The sequence below is a fragment of the Biomphalaria glabrata genome, chromosome 4, assembly GCF_947242115.1.
Source record: "Biomphalaria glabrata chromosome 4, xgBioGlab47.1, whole genome shotgun sequence".
NCBI lineage: Eukaryota > Metazoa > Mollusca > Gastropoda > Planorbidae > Biomphalaria > Biomphalaria glabrata.
Window position 1 is genome coordinate 46108553 of NC_074714.1, and position 22728 is coordinate 46131280.

At 32.9% G+C, this 22728-nt stretch overlaps 2 protein-coding genes across 2 annotated transcripts in view; both read right to left on the reverse strand.

Moving 5' to 3' along the window:
- LOC106057779 (universal stress protein YxiE-like) overlaps nt 1-3921 on the reverse strand; it is a 77888-nt gene extending 73967 nt beyond the window's left edge. The window contains exon 1 of the mRNA XM_056027265.1: nt 3702-3921. The gene's annotated coding sequence lies outside the window, so the exon portion shown is untranslated. The remainder of the gene's footprint in view (nt 1-3701) is intronic.
- A 2469-nt stretch (nt 3922-6390) lies between these two features.
- On the reverse strand, nt 6391-22678 carry LOC106055010 (coiled-coil domain-containing protein 77-like). Its single transcript, XM_013211118.2, has 11 exons — nt 22535-22678; nt 18511-18689; nt 17769-17890; nt 17237-17374; nt 15271-15460; nt 14120-14214; nt 12326-12474; nt 10891-11104; nt 10315-10440; nt 10044-10196; nt 6391-9365 (listed from the first exon to the last, which is right to left on the reverse strand). The coding sequence occupies exons 1-11, from the start codon at nt 22555-22557 to the stop codon at nt 9195-9197; spliced, it is 1560 nt and encodes a 519-aa protein (XP_013066572.1). The 5' UTR covers nt 22558-22678; the 3' UTR covers nt 6391-9194.
- Between the last annotated feature and the right edge of the window lie 50 nt (nt 22679-22728).

A 22728-nucleotide genomic window follows, 5' to 3' on the forward strand; every position in this document is an offset into this window, starting at 1 on the left:
AACCAATGACTTAAATTCTGCCAAGTCACTGGTTTTCCTGGCTGGCTTAGGCAACTCATTCCATGCTCTAATAGCACTAGGGAAGAAGGAGTATTTGAGCCATTTGTTATTACAGTTTCTTCTCCCCCTATAAATAAATCCTGAATCCATTGGTGTCATGTACAGTAATTCCAAACTATTATGAGGAAATAGCTGTGCTTATCTTGATTGGAACCCACAAGGAAAGAGGAAAAAGGGCACGCCCAAGCAAACCTGGAAGAGGTCAGTCATCTGTGAAGCTGAGGATACTGGAATGGCATGGGAGCAGATGAATAAAACTGCTCAGAACTGGAGTTCGGTGGAGAGATGTGGCTGCGGACCTATGCTCCCCTGGGAGTGCACAAGGATTAAGAAGAAGAAATACTGTGCTTATGTAACAATCTCTTGACCATTTGACCAGGGTAGTCTCAGTAGTATTTTGTTAGTAAATCAAAACAAGCAACAAATTCGAAAGAGAATATAAAGTAGTTAACATTAAATCCGTAATAAATTCTACACCATTAGTTATTTAACGAAGGGAGGCTGAACACTGATAACATTGATATTAAAACATGATAACCTTCTCTTCCCTTAGGCTACGTAAACGGTACAGGAAGATTATCGCCTGGATGTTACCTGCGTGTCAAACCAGGAGATACCTTGTGCTGCACAGGTGGGAAAGCAATAAGGAGTGCATCCAGTAAGTCGTTAACCCGAGTGAATGACTGACAAGTAACTAGAGACTCCCAGACAGTTATGTGTCAAACACTTTTGGTTACAGTAACTCTCTGGAACTAATTGTTCTCCTTCAGTTTTCTGTTCACAGTAACAATTTCTGTCTTCACAATACGGAAGTATGGATAAGCTAGATTATTTTGTTATAATTTCTGTGCATTTTTAGCATGGAAGAATCGAATTTCTTAGCTCTTTAGATTGTAGCATATGGTTTTATTTATTCTGTAGTTGGCAACAGTGATCTTTCAATATTTTTATATATATATATATATTTTTTTAATTTAACATTTTTATCTCGTGCATTTATTTCAATATCCTTACTAATCTCCCTTTCCCTTTTCTCTTGTTTCCGTTACATCCCTCCCCCGCCCCCCATCCCCCACACACACATTTCTCCACATCGCTTTATCTACTTTTTTTCTCTTTCTGTAATTAATTGCGTAAGATTGCAAACCAAATCTTAAAATGTAAATAAAGAGAAGATTGCTGTGATCATGGAACTATACATAGTTCCATGCTGTGATCAACTGAGGAATGGAAATTCCCTATCTTAAAATTATGTTTGTCTAAGAAATGTGTTACATTTTTTTTTATTAATTTGATAGTGTTTCATTGGCTACTTATTGTAGATGATAATGTTTCATTGGCTACTTATTGTAGATGATAATGTTTCATTGGCTACTTATTGTAGATGATAATGTTTCATTGGCTACTTATTGTAGATGATAATGTTTCATTGGCTACTTATTGTAGATGATAATGTTTCATTGGCTACTTATTGTAGATGATAATGTTTCATTGGCTACTTATTGTAGTTGTATAGAACTTTAAGCACTAAAGAAAAATCCATTCTATTTTAAGAACGTGAATCATTCTTAAGCTTCCATTCTGGCGTACATTAGAGACTGCACCAGCCAAGACGACCATGTCTGCAGACTAATTACTTCCTGCACCCACTTCTAACCCTAACTTCACTCTTACAAATGTGCCAATCAATAATTTATACGTGGCGAAGAAACGAAATACTCTCAATAGTTGGGAGGCAACGTTCCCAGATCTATAACAACAACAATGCAATGGAGAGTGTATGTCCACTGTATGTGCATGTTTACTGCGATTAAAGGTGTGCGGACGGTTTGGTTGTGTAGACTGAATAGATTCTGATAAAATCACGAGTTGGATGTCGTACTTCAATAAATAGAGGTGTGTTAGTTGAAGAGAGGAGACAAGCGAGAGACGTCTGACAGAAAGACACGTATTTTACAAAGCTTAATTAACTCACTCTGTCTGTTTGGTTAAAAAGTGTGTACACGTTATTTCTCCCACACCCATTCTCTGATCAAGCTGAAATTTCGCACAATTATTCATTGACATAGACAAGACATGAATACATTTTTAAAAGTAACCAATTAGACAATAAATTACTGGTAATTCTTCAAAAAAGAAGATGATTACGTCCTACGCTTCGTGCATTTAGTTATGCATATTAACCAATGACCTAAACTCTGCCAAGTCACTGGTTTTCCTGGCTAGCTCAGGCAAACCATTCCATGCTCTAATAGCGCTAGGGAAGAAGGAGCATTTGTACAAATTTGTCCTAGCATATGGAACGCGGAATGTGCCTTTATCTTTGTGTCTTTCAGAGTATTTTATTAAATTTTGTTTTTGTATTTGAAGATTATGATTCAGTGTTTTATATATAATTGCTACTTTACTTTTAAGTCTTCTATCCTGAAGGCTTTCTAAATTTAGTTTATTTTACTAAAGGTGTTACTCTAGTCAAATGTGAATATTCGTTTGTTATAAATCTCACTGCTCTATTTTGTGTCTGTGGCTAAATTTGTTGGGTTTAGTCCCGTTAAATAACTGTCAACGCTATATCCTCCTCATACATTCTCTTATCAAATTGATACTTGAAACAATTATTTATTGTACCTAACAAAACATCAATCAATAAACGAAAAACTCAATTAGTCAATTAATTATTGATAATTATTTGTTTGATATGGAATAAGGTAAATAGCTTGTGCATTATTGGGAGATACAGTTTTAAGGACGAGTTCTTCTTTAGATAAGCTTTTTAAAAACGTTTTTATGTTTTGCTTGTTAGTGAGTCAGAACTTGTTTAAAGTTACATTTTACCTAGTGTTGCTACATGCATCTATATTAAAATTTAAAGCTGCGTATGTGTATAAATAAAAGTGTTATTCAAGTTTGTTTTCAAAGAAGACTATTTTAGTTTATGTATAAGTTCTTCATTAATAATATAATACGCCTACACCAATTTAGTTACCCCAGCTGTCTGGAGCTATAACCCAACGACCGAGTAACAACTCTCAATATTCTCACATGCGATTTTTCATGCTTCCAACCCCCCCCCCCCCACACACACACACACTTTCCTTTGGCTAATTCCTTAAACGTTGATTACTTTAAATAACGACATTGCTCGTACGTCAGCCCCATTAGCACGTACACTACTCACGGTATTGGTGAACTACTCACGGTATTGGTGAACTACTCACGGTATTGGTGAACTACTCACGGTATTGGTGAACTACTCACGGTATTGGTGAACTACTCACGGTATTGGTGAACTACTCACGGTATTGGTGAACTACTCACGGTATTGGTGAACTACTCACGGTATTGGTGAACTACTCACGGTATTGGTGAACTACTCACGATATTGGTGAACTACTCACGATGTTGGTGAACTACTCACGGTGTTGGTGAACTACTCACGGTGTTGGTGAACTACTCACGGTATTGGTGAACTACTCACGGTATTGGTGAACTACTCACGGTATTGGTGAACTACTCACGGTGTTGGTGAACTACTCACGGTATTTGGTGAACTACTCACGGTATTTGGTGAACTACTCACGGTGTTGGTGAACTACTCACGGTATTGGTGAACTACTCACGGTATTTGGTGAACTACTCACCGATTGTGAAGTTTGGCCAGCTAACGAACAGATGAAATCCACAGCAGAATCTTATTCGAAGTACACCACTTGTCTTATTATGACAGTATTCTCCCTTGTGTTTGCAGATGCTGCTTTTAAAATTTCCAAACCGATAATCAATACTACACGACCACTAATATAGTTGTAATTTCTGCTCACTTCAGTTCTATCCACTGCTCATTGTGGGGAAGTAAAGCGCGCGCGTGAGAAACTGGAGAAACAAGTGGGGGGGGGGGAGGGGGCGTGAAGGGATGGCCGGTGGTAGGAAAGAGTTCAATGGTGTTCTATTCACGAAGATCAGTCAAATGAAGAGGATTAGTTAGCCCCCCTTTTAGTTTCCAAATGTATCTCTGACACTCCATCAGCGCCCTCTAGTGAAAGAGTAGCCTCTTGGTGTCAAGTGCTAATGAATGAAGGGGGGAAGAAATGGGTGACTACTGTGTTCTTTAAAGAACGATATCAAGTTGTAATTGACGAAATGATTATGTTATTGAGTTTTCATTACGTTATGCTCAAAGTATTGTATAGGCCTAAAATCTAACTTATGTCAATAAATTGCATTTTTTTTTTGGCAAATACGAAAAGTGATCGAAATAGAAACGAAAAGAAACACCAACTCAAAATCGGCCCCCGAAGTGGTCCACCCAGGCAGGTAAAGGGCAGGTTTCAATATTCTCAGAAAGAACATCAGAATGAAATTCTATCAAAGACAAATGACAAAGAAAAATGGAGAAAAAAGGTTGACAGATCTTGTGTGGTGCCCCAGCGGTCCAGCAGACCAAAGGATATGTGAAAGTGAATGTGAAGTTTAATGCGAACCTCGCTTAACTGATGTCTTATAATGAATAAATAATTGATATGATTGTTTTGTAAAACTTACCAAATTTAAAAATACAAATAAAAAAAAAATTTTGTTGACAAAAAATGTAAAACTGTTTGCATAAATATGTTTAAAAATATGGTAATTGCTAGTCTCCCCTACTAAAGAGCCTCACGTGTGTGTTACTATTAATAGTGAATAGCTGTAAAAGTGGTGTATTGTTATGAAAAAAATACGTGCATAAGTATTTTAAAAATTAGATTTTTCGCTTTCAGAAAAGAAAAAAGTAGCCGTTGCATCAGAACTTTGAATGGTCTAAAATATCGTGATGTCCGATTTTCATTTTCTCTTCTAGTTTCTGAGATCTAAACGGAACGGACAGACAGGCCACACAAAACTAATAGCGTCTTTTCCCCTTTCGGGGGCCGCTTAAAAAAAAAAAAGAAAGAAAAACAAAAGAAAAAGAAAGAAAAACAAAAGAAAGAAAGAATGTGTATGAGAGACTGTGTAAAGAGACGAAAGTCTAGCTAGTTTGGTCACGCTGTAAGACATGAATCACTCACAAAGTCATCATTCACATTCAAGCTACAATGGAGAGAGCACGAAGAAAGGGTCGTCCATAGAGAAGCTGGCTGGACAACGTGAAAGAATGGAGCGGCCTCTCTCTGATATTCTGCTAACAACAGCTGCAAACCGGAAATAGTAGAGAGATTTGGCTACGCTGTCACAGCATCCTTCGACGAAAGTCAAGGGACAGATGAGACGTGTAGGCCTACATCACAGAGGTAATCATATTGATATATCGTACAGAGGTGTGGTCCTTGTTGATTTGCCAATAAGCATACGTAAAAATCTTGAGCTAAACTAACCAAAGACGGTTGACTAGAATAGTAAACGCTGTGTGGTATGAACCACTTGGCTACCTATTGTTATGGAGTGTGTATGTGTTGATTTCTATGGTGACGGGAAGAGATTAGCTATTAATCGTGAATGGTGCAAGATAAGCGTCATTGTCATCAGCGGTTTAGAAAGGACAGACGACTCCAGAACGCCATAGTAAAAAAGTGTGTTTTTCTAGTGTATTTCATTTTGTTCAAAATACCATTTTATATTATTACTAAAGTCTACCAGGCTACATTTTTTTTCTTTATGTCTCAAGTTGACTTTATTTATATTGTAATAAATATTATATTCAGTCTTGTTCACACAAAGAAGCTACTAAAGTTTTATAAGTTAAGATATAATACGCCTACACAGGTTTAGTTGTCTACCAGCAGTTTGTTGCTACAAGTCAACGACTGTCCACAACACCTGTAACTCCTCATTCCAGTAATTCATTCGATCGGAAAAGCAGATCGAGATTGTTGTCTGTTTTATGGGTTTCATTCTCGATGGAATGAATTCTTGGTCTGATCTTGTCATAGTATTTAGAACAAGAAATCATTTTTAATGTAAATAAATCTAAAAAAAACATATGTTTCAACATTTCCAAACCAACACGATGGGCTCAGGTCAAATTAAAGAAGCAAATATGAAAACGGTTCAAGTTGTGTTGATGGCCTTGCAGGGTTCATTATAAATTCCTTACATATAACTAAAATATATAGGACAGAAACAACTTTATAATTTAAGGTAATGTACTTTTATAAGATTTCTAACTGATATTCTAAAAGTGAAATCAAAACAGTTGGTTTTTTAAAGCTACAGATTTTTGTTTGCGTGTATGTACGTGTGTGTGTATGTTCTAGGTAAGTAACTCAACCAATCAAAACATGTTTTCATAAGTATGTATATATTTGTTTAGAAAATAAATAAAAGCAAATATACAAAATACTTTCCTACAGTGAGATGATATACACAGATATATTTATAGTTTAATTGGTCTACATTGTGTACAGCTGCCAAGATCAAAGTGTTTACTGATAACAACTTCAAATTCATTCTTACCAAATTAAAACATTTGAACAAGTTCAAAACACAAGGCCAAATTACTATTATATTTCTAATACCACTAAAAAAAAGTCATTAAAACATGTTTAGTATTTACAAAAGATTTGAATGGAATTGGCAATCCTGCAGTAAAAAAGATTAGTACATCACCCACTCTCCTGCAAGACATCATGGAGTAACTGTAAGACTTATTTCATGTGGTTGCACAGTTATGAATAAAATAAAAAGTATCAGAAACAGGTTCAATTGTATCTGTGATCAGGGGCATTAATTGTAATGTTTGTATTCTCATTAATTTTTTTTTTTATGCATTACTCTTGAGCTTAGAACAAGCCAGCAATCACTGACATAAATTTGAAACAAAATGGCTGACATATCCAGAGCATTGTCATCATTTTACATGAAGATATTTTTAAAGACAAAATCATCCTTTAACTTGAGACCAAACAAAATGTATTAGAATATTTAAGACATTAGACTTCAATAACACAAGAGAATTGATAAACTACTTGGCACTAAAATGATAGTATTTGAAAAAGATGAAAGTAAAATGGACACATAATTCACTAAGCTGACCTTGTGACAAGTAATTTTTTTTATAAGCTGCATGGCTATGTTCAGAGGTATATATAAACATTACTAAAATTGAACTCATTAAACTCAATGATAATGAATGTTTGAAATGAGCATTCTGCCTTGAGCAGTTTCCAAAGGTTCTAAACTTTACATAATTATACAGGACCAAACATTTATTTGCATGATGTCAGCTGAATTTATGTCTTCATAGTGAGAAATGACAGTCAAGAACTATCACAATAGACCTTTGGTTCAATCATTCAGCAATCTATTCATTCAGACTGATGTCATCATTCAGAATGAGCCAGACCTACACGTGATAGTTGGATGCAGCAATTAAGGCATTAAGTATGTTGTCATTATCGCTGTTACTACATCAACTTCATAATTTGTGACCCATAAAGAAAAAAGGTCAAACAAAAACAAAACACTGACCAACTCAATGTCTACTTACTAATACCATTATGTCTATACTAAACAAAAACAAACAAAAAAATCATTTAGTAGCATGTCCTCCCAAACTGCAGAGAAATATCTACTGAAAGAAGTCAATACTCTGAAACAAAACAAAACGTTCTTGAAGGTATTTTTCTCAATAATGACTTACATTTTAAATGTTTTCCATTATAACCATCTCATCTAATTATTAGGCTTGAAAGTAAGCAGTATTTTGTTCTAAATTTGAACATTTCTTTGTACCATAACCAATTCATAGTTTCTTATTAAAAAAGATATGGTGAATTATTCTAGATCAGGGGTCACTACAGCATTGCCATAGAATGTATGCTAATCCATTAGGTCCAGAAATTGTGAGTCAATTCTAATTAGCAAAAAACAATTAATTATGCATACTTTATTAGCAAGCTTTGAAAAACAACAACATTAATTAAAAATAAAAGTGTGTTGTTTTCCTCCATACAATGTTTCAATAACTCTAATAAATATCGAGTAAGATAAAAAATTGATGAATTATTCATTATAAAATTTCAATGATAATATGACAGCCTATGCTATTAAGTTTTGCCTCAAATAACACAAAATTTATACCATATTCGAGTGTAATCCACTTTTAATCATCATAAAGTGCTGTTCTTTTTTTTTTTCAAATTATTTTTAGCCTATTTGTATTATTATCATCGTTTTAATATTTGCACCATTGATGACATTTATTGATACATTGCATAAAATAAGAAAGAAATCAAAATGAAAGTAAAACATTTTGTTTAAAAACAAAAGACTTACTAAAACTGACAGCATTTAACAGTGATACAATAAGTTTAAATTTTGTAACATATGAAGTTTAAATTGTGTTAATGGGGGGAAAAAATCTGATAAGGGAGCTTTCAAATACTGTTATAAATAGTTTTTTTCTTTGTTACAGCTTTTTTGGAGATTTCCACTTTCAAAGAAATACAATTTCAAAGCATTTAATTTATTAAAGGCCAAAAAACAACAGAAAATATTTCAAAACAGGCTCTGGACTGAAACTCACAGGGGAAGATAAAAACTGAGAGATTGAAAAAAAAATTGGAGAAGGTCTTGATAAGAAGAACAAGAAGCAAAGACAGCAGGATGGACATGGACTCAAAGGGAAGTTGCCCAGAGCCCAATGCCAAAGTTCTGTTGCTGCATGTGCTCCAGTGGGAGTCAAAAGTATTAAATCAAGTCAATGAACTACACAGCTGAACTAAATTCAACTGAACTAAATTCATGAAATAAAGCAAACATAAAATAACACTATCAACTCCACCTTAGCACAAATATTCAATTCTAAGGGCCCAACAAAATCATCAAAAACTAAAATTCCTTATTAAGGGAGACCCCTGTTCTAGATAATGATCATACCATAATGCCATATCATAGCAAGGATCTTATTATGGTATTTAATTTATCTATATAAGCTCCAGAACTAAAAAGTTACATATATATTTCATTGCTCTAATTGCCATACTGTACAAGCCTTCTCACAAAAATGTAGAAATTAGAGCTTGCTGCATCAACTAAATTTATTTTAAACCTTACAATGTACAACTAGACATGCATAAATACATTTTTTGATTCAAAAATTTACATTTACTAAATGCTAGATATAAATTTAAAAATGATTAGAAAAAAATGTATTCTATCTATAAATGCCGAAGATCATTCTCTAGGCCATAAAGTTTGGATTTCAAATTCTTCAGTTCTCCAACCAACTTTTTTGATCTGCCAGCTGTTTTTCTGACATTGGTCAAAACTTGCATGTCAAGGTCATCTGGTCTGCTGAAGTTCATGTCATCTGTAAATCCCAATGTCACCTAAACAAGGGGAGAAATTTAAATAGCAGAGGCTTTTAGATAATTGATGCTTTTTTTTTTTTTTTAACAGAACTGATATGAAAGTCTTTTACAATAAATCAGTATCAAAGTAAAAGTCTATCCACCATCTTTTGATGGTCTTTGTTCCATGAAAAACAAACCAAAAAAAAAATCTCATGGTATTTATATGTTTCAGCCTGATTACAGCTGTAGGTAATGCAAGTGTACAGGTGTTTGGGCAGAGTTTGTGTTGATAATGTGAACACATGACAACAAGGTGATAAATACAATGGACCTCATAACACCAATCGTAAACAAGAAACATCTCTTCTATACAATTTATGACCTAATTTGAATCAAACAGGGATATCACATGACAGTTGTTTTTTTTCGTTGTTTTATCAATGGTCATCAGTTGACCATTCATTTTGGTGAATGAGGTCCATTTAAAACACTGACCAGAGAGATGGTTGTGTGAGAGTATGTTAGGGCTAGGCATCATTACCATTTTGGAGTTCTTTCAACCCTTTGTTAAAGCTTTCTTTTATTTTACAAAATTTCTTATTCAATTTCCTAAGATTAAAAAATGTATTAAACTATTATTTATTACAATTAAAACCTGTTGAAATTAGTACTAGATAAGACAAGCAAAAGGCAACAAATAAATTCCAAACTGACCTTATACAATTGTTTTTCTACATCCTTCAGTCGTAATCGTAAGTTTTTGATGTCATTTCTAAAACCTTCCACCTCAAGATTTCTTCTACGTTCTAAATCTTGATACCTAGAATTCATGAGCTGTAGCCTGCTGGTCATTTTTTCACTGCGATCCTTGAATTAAGCAGAAGTAGATTTTTTGTAAGAAATTTTTTTTAAATGCAGAAATAAAATACAACACTGTTCTACTTTGAATAAGGGACATAATGTTTGAGAAAAAACAGCTACTTACTTGGAAAACTTCTCTGGTTACGTCCCCTTCTTCTCTCAGCCTTGAAAGTTCGTCTTCCAACTGAATGACTTGCTCTCTATAATTTTCTGCCAGTTTCTGACTTTGTTGGAGTTGAAATTCTAAGGACTGAATGAAAAAAAATAAATTCAAAATTCTATTAATTCTGGTTAATTGAAACACAAGATACAAATAATTAATTTTTTTTTATATCTAAACGCATCATGTGATAGCCAACTAATTGTTTTCAATTATTGTTGAAAAGTAACACTTGAGGCTAATATTAATTTCACTTGTAAACAAAAGACTAAGCAAGAGCTGGCCTACTTATTATTTCAAACATAAGATATTGATAAATAGGTAAACTTTTTTTTTTATTTAGAAACAAACACTTAAAAATTTAAATATTGTTTTTGACTGTATTGTACAAGATGTTATTGTAAATTTCATAAATATTATTTAATTAAATTGTTAACATCTGAGAAAGTTATTTTATTTCTAGAATACCAAATTTTAAATTCCCAAACATCTTGACCCAGTAGGCATTTTGGAGAGGAAGTTCTAAATTCTTCCACATACCTTTACTTCCTCCAAATCTACTTTATGCTGGGTGAAAGACGTGTTCACCACATTGTCTCTTAGAGAAGAACTGGCTTGCTGCTTAATCACATCCATCTCACGCAAGAGCCTGTCTTTCTCTGACATCCAAGACCTTTCAATGGCACGACCCTCAAATCGTAGCTCTAGGAAGTCCTTGGTGCTGTCATACAGCAAATCTTGAGTTTTATGTAACCTAAAAATACAGGAAAACAATATTCTTTTTTTTACAAAATAATAAACCAGATGGGATGGAGGATGATCTAAAGGCCAGCCAGCCTTTTGTACAAGAGTATTTTGGGAAAGGTAGCATTAACTACAAACACATGATGCTGTTACTCCAAATTATAGTATTAAAAAATGATCAACTCTTCTGCGTGAAAAGATTATCATACAATAAAAGAGTTAGAAACTAACACTGCCTTTCTTTTGATCTGTTATGGTTGGTGTGCATCATAGTGGGGGGGAATGTGGGATAATGTGAGGTGTCCATCATAGTGGGGGGGAATGTGGGATAATGTGAGGTGTGCATCATAATGGGGGGGGGATGTGGGATAATGTGAGGTGTGCATCATAATGGGGGGATGTAGGATAATGTGCGAAGTGCATCATAATGGGGGGAATGTGAGATAATGTGAGGTGTGCATCATAATGGGGGGAATGTGGGATAATGTGAGGTGTGCATCATAATGGGAGGATGTAGGATAATGTGCGAAGTGCATCATAATGGGGGGAATGTGGGATAATGTGAGGTGTGCATCATAGTGGGGGGGAATGTGGGATAATGTGAGGTGTGCATCATAGTGGGTGGGGTAATGTGAGGTGTGCATCATAATGGGGGCAATGTGGGATAATACCAATGAGAGTGTTGGTTGAGGATGTAAGGTAAGCTGAAAAAGGAATGGACATAGGGAAACATGATTAATAAAGTATACTCTGTACACAAGATTAAATTACCCATAAAAGAACTTATTCATTGTTGCACATTATTTAATAATGTCTTGTTGGTTAGACTATACTTCAATGACAACAGAGACTTATAGGGTTAGGGTTATAGATGTACCCTTAATGTTGTGTGTGTGGGGGGGGGGGGTTGTTCAAATTTATATAGAGAAAAAAATTACAACTTTTTTTCTTTTGAAATAGAGAAAATAAGAAAAAAGAAGACCCACTTTTCTTTTGAAATAGAGAAAATAAGAAAAAAGAAACCCACTTTTCTTTAGAAAGAGAAAATAAGAAAAAAGAAGACCAACTTTTCTTTAGAAATAGAGAAAATAAGAAAAAAGAAGATCCACTTTTCTTTAGAAAGAGAAAATAAGAAAAAAGAAGACCCACTTTTCTTTAGAAAGAGAAAATAAGAAAAAAGAAGACCCACTTTTCTTTAGAAATAGAGAAAAGAAGAAAGAAGAGGACCCACTTTTCTGTCAATGTTTTAATTTTCTCTTCATCTCTTTGTCTTCTAGTTTCATATTCTTCATCCTTCACTCTTCTGTCTTCCAACAGTGCCTCTGTTTGTTCTTTGGCCAGTTTTGTTTGTTCAGCTAGTTGAGCTTGCAATGATTCAATCTGAAATTAGACAAGAAAAAAACTATCTTTAAACAGTTTGATCAATTGTCTTAATTCTTTTTTCTGAAAGAAAAATAAAGATTAAAAAAAAAAAGAAATTAAATAGTAGAGTCATTTTCAGTTATTGGCCTCTAACTTGTAAAAAGTTCTGTTAACAGATGCCAACACATGTACATAAATAAAACGTATTAGACATCTGTACAATATAAATGAGCTTTAATTAATTAACAATTAATGGAATTTGTGAACCCATACTCTATCAGTTTCCTACTAAATACAAGATGCAGATTAACGGAAAATGTCTTTTTTAAAAATGTTTATATGTATGTCCATATTATAAACATAGAATAAACAGATAAATGGAAACTGTCTTTTTAAAAAATGTTAAGTTGTTTGTCCATGTTATAAACATATTTTTTTTTTAAAAGGGCACACTTTTGAAAGACCATAAATAGCTGTCATCAACATAATTTTAACTTTTAAAACAAATGAGTTCACTAGCAGAAAAACAAAAAGAAGCTGTCATACCTATTTTTAATATGATACATGCAATGGTGAAATTTTCCTTTTTTTTGTGATCTTAACGCGAGGAACAGTACAAAACCTTTTAGCCTTTTTTCCCCATCAAATGCAGCTAAAAATAAGTTTACTTGATAAGATTACTGAACAAATGTTTCTAAGCTTAAAGAAATGGATTTACTTTCATTAAATGTAGTGATGTATTGTACTTTAGACCAAATAACAAGACATAGGCATTTACTACTACTACTAATAATACTACTAATACCAAATATAATATAATACTAATAATAACTGTACTGGTCTCTTAACTATCTTCAAGTAAATTGTTTTTATAACAGTCCATTACAGATAACAGAATAAAATAAAAGGCAGTACTCTGCAATTTTAACAAGTTGGGTGGTGGGAAAAAGAAATTAGTCAAGACAAGGCAAACAAAGATAATGGCAATGCCTTTGATTCTGATTAGGTAAACTATGCAAACTAGTTGTGACCAGCATATTTTGCCACACCTGATGCAGACAAGGCAGTTGGGTCTATTTAAAATTTCTTTATGTCTTCTGTGCCTGTCTTCTACTAGGGCTATTCTTTGGGGCCTCAAATATGTAGCCTTCATGAAAGCTCTCTGTCTTTCAGAGGCTATCTACTGCAAGCTACTTTTCTTTATGCTACTAATGCTAGTGAAGGCAAAATGCACCTGATTTGATCTTTATGGCGCTTATTGGGGGCACCTCTGTATGCCAAGCTCAAACAAAGCTAAGCTTCAAATAAATTTTTAATACTATGCATCAGAGTGACTCATTTACAGATAAAACATGATTTTCACAAAGGGAAATAAACAGAATAAGATGACTTATGAACAGTTTTACAAATGCAAATAGAGTAGTTCAATGTATTACAATGTTTTTTTTTTTCATTATTTATCAAGATAGCATAAGAAACTTTCTGCTAGTTTCAGTAAAATGTATTAAGGATATTTAAAGTACTATTATTATTCATTATTATTTTTTTGATATTTTGCTTAACTTATAATACTAATTGTCATTATGTAAAAATAAATGATACAACATATTTTGATGGATAGAGAATTGATTCTTATAAAAAGATATAAAACTATACTACTGACCTGTAATGTTAACATCTCATTTTCTTGAGCTAACTTCTCTTCTGGTAACTGAATGAGTGAAGATCTGTTGTCCGTTGAGGATTTCTTTTTACTTACTGAATTCAATGACAAAAATTAAATGAAACAGGTTACAAAGTTGTATTTGTGGCTTACAGAAGTGAAGATTGAGCTCTTAAATCTTATCTTATAAATTAAACACATTCCTTCAATGAAGAAGATAATTACTGTATTACTGTAATATTATGTAACAACACAGCAATAAGTCTGTTAAATTAAACTGATTTCCAAGATTTTGATTACTGCCAAACAAAGCAATGACTAAAAAGCTATAAATATCATAAAAAATGAACCACAGCCAGGTCTGTCTGGTTTGCTAAGTTGTTATAGATGCCTTATATCAGATAAGGAAAATAAAAGCATATAGTGAAGCAGTTGTCCTTATAAACCAAGGCCATAAAAATAAGTAAAATCTGCTTACCAATCCCATAAAACTTTGGCTATGATAGGTAAACTAACTAGCTGTTCATTTATCAATATTCAACTTTCTACTTTACTTTTTTTCTTAATAAAAAAAACTTTAAAAAAAAAAAGCAAATAGGAAACATTTTCTTGGCTGTTTACTCCATTAGTGTGACTAAACCTAGCCACATTCTCATACACACAACAACTTTAGGGAAACATTGGAGATTTACAAGCAAACATTTTGTTAATCACAGTAATCTTATCTTTGTATAAAATTTGACTTTAAAGATCCTGTTTACGCTATTTAAGTAAAATATTTAGCAAGATAGACAAAGAAAAATATATGAAATCAAGAAATGTGATTCCTATATAACGGAACCTTCAGAAAAACATAAGAAAATGAAAAGAGCAAGATTGGAAGATATTTGGAAAAAAAAAAAAATAAAATAAACAATGTCAAGGACACCATAATGAAAAATCCCAATTATCAACTTAATAATACAAATTACTTTGAGCTACAAGCTAAAAAGCCAACAGATTGATTCTATAGAGCTGAAAAAAATGATTAATTAGTTTAATACGATGATTCCCTTAACAATACTTTCCTATTCTGTACACTGGATAAAGCAAAAAGATTGCTATTTATGGATTGGTCTACATGTATGAAAATCACCAGAAGTAGTGACTACCTTTCAGCCCATTGTTGGTGATAGGTACAGCACTGTTGTTTATGTTTTCAGACTGAGATTTGGGTTTCAAGCGTTGGGGTATGATTGCTTTAGCTGGGGGCTCCTTGATGAAGTAGGTCACTTCTCCACCTTCTGTTCCACTCAGAGAAAGAAGAGTCTGTATTTTCTTTTTGTCTTCCAGTTCCCTGATCTGTAACAAATAATGCAAGGTAGAATCAGGCATGTAAGTCTATCCTGGGTTTTAATTTATGAGCCATAATTAGTTATACTTAATAGCTCTTAAATTTTAACACATAATTCATTTTATCCCCAGATATCAATAGCAATGCTAACAAGTCTCCAAATTTTCCTTAATCCATGTGTGAATAGTATATAACTAATCTGAGCAAAGTGTGATTCTAATTTTTAATTCATGTAATAAAAATCCAGTTTTCTGAGATCTAAATTTATATTATAAACCTAGAAACTCATTTTGTTAGTAAAAATTGCATGATGTATATTTTTGCTGCTTCAGGATTCTTGTTAGAATGAAATTACAACCAAAAAACAATACTAAAAAAAAAAAAGGCATTTTTAAAAAGTGAAAGTCATTTTTGTCTAAACCGTTATACCATTACTAGTCTCAAGATGAAGATTCATCCCTTATTGTTCTGAAGAAAATGTTATACATTTTTTATTTCAAAGGATTCCACAATAAATGGTCCATGGACAACTAGTTTACTATCACTTAACGCACAAAAATATGTTCACATGACAGATGGCTCAAAATGCAAACTAATTAGGATATTAGCAAGTTGTTACAATGCAGTGAACCAATTATTTTAGAACCAAATATCAGTGAGCCATTTTTTGTGTGAAACATTTTGTGTAGAAAAGTGGTGGTGAACTAATTATCTGTGAGGAAAGAATCCTTGAACCAGACGTCTTTAGACCATTTGTTGTTATTTTATCCTGATTGTTTGTTGCAAAAATTACAAAAAAGTTGACAATTGACATTTGAGGATGAGCAGTAGTTGACTAAGTTAGATTTAAATGATACAGACAGACCAAATATTTCAAGATTCTTCACTAACCTGTTAAAGAAATTGGACGGATGATTGGTTGAGCATTGATCTAGAAATCCATAATGATTTTAGGTTTGAGTCTTGTGGGCAACACAAGGATTTCTATTAAGAATTGTAGGCCAATACAGTAGTGTTAGAAATCAATCAGCTGCGTGAGATGAAGCTGAATACAAGATCTGTTGACTGGACTGTCTTTCTCCATTCCTCTGTCTTTTTTTGCTTAGATAGAATGTCCATTCTTTTAAGTTGTCTTCCCATTGCTTACTCTGTCTGTCTCTTTTTCTTTTTCCTGGTATTGTTCCCTGAAGGGAGGTTTTTGTGAGCCCTATGGACCTCATGATGTGGCCATAGAGTTTAAGATTGTTTTTTGACAGTGGTTAGCAGGTCATCATGGGGTCCTGTTTCTAATCTCTTCATTAGTGATGCGGTCTTTGTAAGTGATAACTAGGATATTTCTGCAATCTTAGTTCCATTGCTAGGATACTCTTCTCAAGATCTGCAGCCAGCGTCCAAGAATGTGGCCATGACCAGGGAGTGCATCTATCTGATTTTGGTGTTGAGGGCTATGCCTTTGTCTTTCCATATTGTTTTGAGTTTTGCATGTGTTCCTGTGGACTGTGCAATTCTGGCCAGTAGTTCAGGGTTAGTTCCTTCATCAGAGACAATAGCTCCAAGGTATTTAAAACTACTGACACTTGTCAGCTTTTTGCCACCAACACTGAAGCCCCTTTTTTAAAAAAGAATATCTACATAACTTACTTGTAAAACAGAAAATAGTGAACACAACATCCCTATTAAAGAATGTTACCTCTTGAGGAGAATCTTTACTGTAGATGTTAAATTTTGACCTCTTTGTTAAAGAAGCTGTAGGTTAGAATCAATGACTAATATAAAATCCATACCTTGAGCCTATCATTTTCTGCATACAGTCGAAGCACATGCTCCCTTTCTTGGAATAAATATATTTGCATATCACTAAGAGCTTTCTGTAATTCCACTATCTCTTCTTCTCTTTGCCGAAGCTCCCACTGCATTGTGTGCTTAAAATAAAAAATAGAAAACAAAAATAAACTTCCAAAAGTAGTCAAAAACAAAAATTTGTTTGACTTAGTAGACTTGTTTTGGCCATAAAATAGGAATATTTTTCTACAATACAATATAAAAATCTTTAAAGGTACTATTACTACGGGTAGTTAACAAATGAGACAACTGGAGATCTCTAAAAAAAAAGGGCTGTGGAATACACATTTGAAACCAAACTGCCAAAGACAAATATAGATGGCGAAAAAAGAACAGTTAGTTCTGGCTGTTAGCAAGGATTGTGTAGTCACATGAAATACTGTACTCCTCCTTAATCTCTGACCAAAACTTATAACAAAAATTAAGAAATAAATTACTACATACATATATATATATATATATATCTGGTTTTACCTGTTCTTCATATGCCATTCTGTATTCCTCCAGTTTACTGATAAGCTGACTATGCTCATCATCATATTCAGCAATTTTTTTCCTGTAATATTCCAAAAGTTCCCGGGAAGGTCGAAGATGACCTGATAAGTGATAAAAATGAGCAAATGTTAAACAACTGTAATGTTGTTTTGTTTAAAGTTAGTTCGGAAAGAAAAGTAAAAAAAAAATAAATAAATAAGTGAAGGGACAAAATAAAAGTAACAAAATTAGACAACAGATCCTAAAGTTTGAAACAATGCCATTCTTACCAAAATAGATTAGTATATTATTATCATTATAAGTAAATTCTTGAGGTTTTTGAAGATTCAAGGTCATGAAACGTGATCACTAGAAAGCCTTTTCTCTGACCAGGAATAAAAGTTTGACTCTTTAGCTATGTTTTCTGATTAAAAGATATGGAAAATGACCCATTTTTTTCTGCATGCTCTAATGAAGTCAGATGAAGTCAGATGAAGTCAAAGGGAGAGCAAGTGGTATTCCCATGGGAAGCACAATAATAACAGGAATCAAGTGTTATTTTGACTTTTTAGTGAGACTATTTTATTCTCATCCACTACAATAAACTCTGTTTTATATTATCATATTTCCATGATAAACATTTCTATGCCTATGCCACAGGTCTCCAGTTTTTAAGCACTGTAACAATATGGAATTATGAAACAAAAAAGTTGTGGAAGATAAACAAAAAATATGAACAAACCTAGCCTTTCGTTGATGCTTGGAAGCTCAGGACTGTCTTTCCCTTTTAGTTCCTCATCATCTTTATCCACAACTTTATCCACGTCTTGTAGCGGCACAGAGAACAAACTTTCATTTAATTTGCTCAAATCCAGTTTTCCTTTGATGGAAGTATTCTGAGGCATCATCAATTTTTTTTTACTGAAAGTGAAATTTAAAATAATGATGAGAAATAAAAATTAACATATGTTACTAGCATTTATACAACCCACAATTTTTTTTTTATTTTCATAGACTGACCAGGGAGGTAGAGAAACAAATTCTTTAAAATGTTATAATGACAGTCTGGTTTTTATGGCCTCTGTTCATAGTTAGTTTTAAGATTGCTAATAGATCTAATGGTTTGGCAGAGCAAGGGGCCATCACAGGTTCTTTGTGTGAAGCACTCTGAAGACAGGAATGAAGTGTTGTATGGAAACATTTCTGGTGAAGCTCTCTTTCATTTCCACCATGTGCAATGAACTCAGTTCCATATAATCATCACTTTTCCATCTCATGAATGTTTCTATGCTACTACTTGGTGAATGTTTTCCAAAAAGGTATCTTATCTCTTTTACAGATGGTTAGGATCATTCAAAATAATTAAAGTACCCTTTGGTTTGTACTCTCTGGTTGAATCAGCATCAAGCATAGCCAAAACAAGAAAATATTTATAGGTCCAGTCCTAGATCATCAAACTACAGAGATGTCAAGTCTTTTTCAGCCAGGGGGCTATTTAAATCTCTGAAATGCATGAAACTGGCCCATTCCATACCTTTTCTATTTACATTCCTCATTCTTTCACTGTGGACAAAAGCTTCAATATTTTAAAATGACCCTACTGTGTGGCCAAATGTGCCCTTAATGTTGGGCATCTGTATCTACTTTGTCCACTTTAAAATAAAGAATTTCAGTGACACATAATCTTTAATGTAGAATGTAGACAATAGATCAAAGCTTAAGTTAGTGATGTAGCAAGGTGTTCGTGGGCCCAGGTTTAAGAATATGATGGTGGCACCCTCCAATAGATTGAGTTTGATAAAGACTAATCTAGTTGTCATGTATGTATCGAGAGGTGCGGTGGCTGAGCGGTAAAGCACTTGGCTTCTGAACCGGGGTTCGAATCCTGGTGAAGACTGGGATTTTTAATTTTGGGATCTTTGGGTGCCTCTGAGTCCACACAGCTCTAATGGGTACCTGATATTAGGAGGGGAAAAGTAAAGGGCGGTTGGTCGTTGTGCTTGCCACATAATACCCTCATTAACCATAGGCCACAGAAACGGATGACCTTTACATCATCTGCCCTATAGACCACTAGGTCTAAAATGGGAACTTTACTTTTTACTTTATGTATGTATCAGTACATTTTTTAAAAGACTAAAACAACTTTCCTTTGCTGGAACTAAGTTTTTAGAAGTAATAGTATTATTACACCCATTAAAAAAAATAGTATTAAAATGCTGAAAGCTTATAGGTCTTCTTTAAAGTAAATATCAGGTATTTCGTATCAACAAAATTTTTAAAAAATATTTTTCTTATAAAATTAATTTACATTTAAAAAACATATATGTGAGAACTGTTGAACATTGCTAAAATATAGGTAGGTGTCCATAATTTGTTAAGATGAGTCCAAGTTCAAATTTCATATTATACCAGCGGATTGCGCATCAATATACAGAAACGGAATTTTTGCTTTTTCAGACATTTCATAAAAAAAACACCTTCATTGTTTACTAAACTATTTGTAGTTCTTATCAGTACATGACATGAACAGCAAATAAAACCAACGTGCTTTGTATTATAAGACTTCTTATGAAATTTTGTATCAATCTTTTAAAAAAAAAAAGTGTGACTATGTTTGAAATTCATTATGCTAAAAAAATTAGTGTATATTTAAAAATAAAAAGCCAGTCAAATCTAGTATTGAAGACACTGGTGATGATTAACATTCCATAAGCGATCTTTTGCAGCGTCTATTTTTAAGCTTTCAAAGTCTTTTCACAAATTATTTACTCCACCATAGATATTCTCTAGTTGACTTATAAATTTATCTAGATTTATCAGATGAGCTTCTAACATATTTCTCTTCAATTACGCTCACACTTTTAGACTTGACAATAGGCTGAAAAATGTACCAAGTTTTTCTCATTTTTACCCTGGTTGATGCTGCATGGCATTCTTTTTCCTTTTGGAGAACACAAGATTATTTATGTTAACACCTTAAGCTTATTAAAATATGTAAATCACATGGCTTTTAGAGCATCCTTCTTTGATGACCACCCTGTAGGACACAATGTTGTATGTCCTTTAAATTTAATTTGCCTTACTGAATTTTAGAAGCACCCATTTGTATATACTTATATACTTAGGAAAATAACATATACACATTATGCATCAAGTCATAGAAATCTGTAGCTTGTCAAACATTTTCATTTTTAAGTTGTGGTTTTGCACAGCAAACATATTGCGAAAGCATCTCCTTTGCTTGAAGTATTTCCCTGAAAGCCATTGCTCCGCCCACTTATGAGGAAGGATCCATTATATAGGCTTGGGGACTGCAGCTTATTTTTGGACAACTGATGATTTTTTCTTTGATAGTTGTATTTGTTTAAACAAGTATGCAGACTTCTTGTACACTCAATTAACATAATTGATATTTCTTTGAGTATCTCGTCAAAGGAGTTCACAAACAAGGTAAGAAACTGATGTTAATCTCATCCATTTTTTTTTTCATGCCTAAATTATTTAAATAATTATAAAAATGCACTGAACGGATCTTCTTTTCTTTTTGCTTTTTGGCAACAAATACATTGCACAACAGGTCAATAGTGTATTTTGAAACAATGTATGTAGTTTGTTATTTTTTAAGAAGTTCTTCAAACACTAGATTATGCTTGGAATTGAAAACATTATGGATAAGAATTTTCTGTACAACTCGTGTCTCCTAAATGATCTTCATTGTTGCCACCAAATTAAAGATTGTTGCCTCATACTAAATTTTTCAATCAATTAAATTTGTTATTTCTCATTTGAAGTGTCAGACTTATAATATAATAAAACAATGAATGTTAACTTGTTAAGTGATAATTCGATACATTTTAAATTCTTACAGTCAAAATTTTTCCATTTATTAAAGTGCCCTTGTGGACACCTATTCTAATTGTATTGGTCATGGGCCTGGGTTCATTGAAACCCTTTGGCGAAAGCGTTAGGATGTTATACCACTGTTCATATCTAGTCAGTCTAAATCTAGTAGACTAGATCTTAAGTTGGAGTTGGGAAAGGCCATAATTCAAAACAGAACAGGCTGAAAATTGTTCATGGTTTTGCATGTTTGAATTTGAAAATAAATAAAGCTGGCTTCTTTTTAGATTTTGATTGTGATTGATCATCCATGTTACTTTGTTAGTAATACTTATAGTAACATTACTAAGTCTAGATCTAATTGTCATAATAAATAAAATACAGATACTGAAAAACTGAAATAGATCTAGATCTAGTATTAGTATACTTTAATACTTTAAATAATCAAATACTTTGAAATGCCCAAATACTTCAAATAGCCTTATTTTATTAATTAAGCAATTAAGCCTTTTTAAGGCTTATTTATTATATTATTATTAGATTTATTAGATCTAGTTTTATTTTTAATACTAAAAATACTTATAATTATATATCTAGATTCTAATTATAGATCTAATAGGGTCTACTTAATAACTTAATAGTTAATTAATACTCGTCTAGATTGAAGATTGAGATTCTAGTGATTTAAAAATTATTTAAAATAAAATTTTTAAGTCTGAAGTTTAGAATTAGTCTAGAATCTACTTCAATTAGATCTAGATTAAATGAATGACCTAGGTAACAATGTTAAAATAAAAATTAATATCTATTTTCTAATACTAGATCTAATGAAATCTAGAGCTACATCTAAAACCTATCAGTATTAATAGCATAGATCTAATTCTTATTTCTAAATTCTAATAAATAGATTTATGGTTGCTAACCTATAGCTTGGCTGGGAAGCCATCTTGAATTATGGATAGCTTCGCACTTAAAGAAAAGTTTACTAAAATATTTTAACGATCAGCTTGTAATAAATTTCCCAATATAAAAAATGAATCTGTAAAATAAAGTAAAAATAACAGATTTAACGTTTTACTCAAAGAGATTTTTCAAAACATTATATTAATTTTGGGGT

What these genes read in the sequence shown, in the direction of transcription:
- LOC106055010 (XM_013211118.2), bottom strand. Translation starts at nt 22,557, where the DNA reads ATGGCTTCCCAGCCAAGCTATAG. An exon ending in TAACCAGAGAAGTTTTCCAA is followed by an intron (nt 10,197 to 10,314) that starts GTAAGTAGCTGT and finishes GCTTAATTCAAG; the next exon opens with GATCGCAGTGAAAAAATGAC. An exon ending in TAGAAAAACAATTGTATAAG is followed by an intron (nt 9,366 to 10,043) that starts GTCAGTTTGGAA and finishes CCCCTTGTTTAG; the next exon opens with GTGACATTGGGATTTACAGA.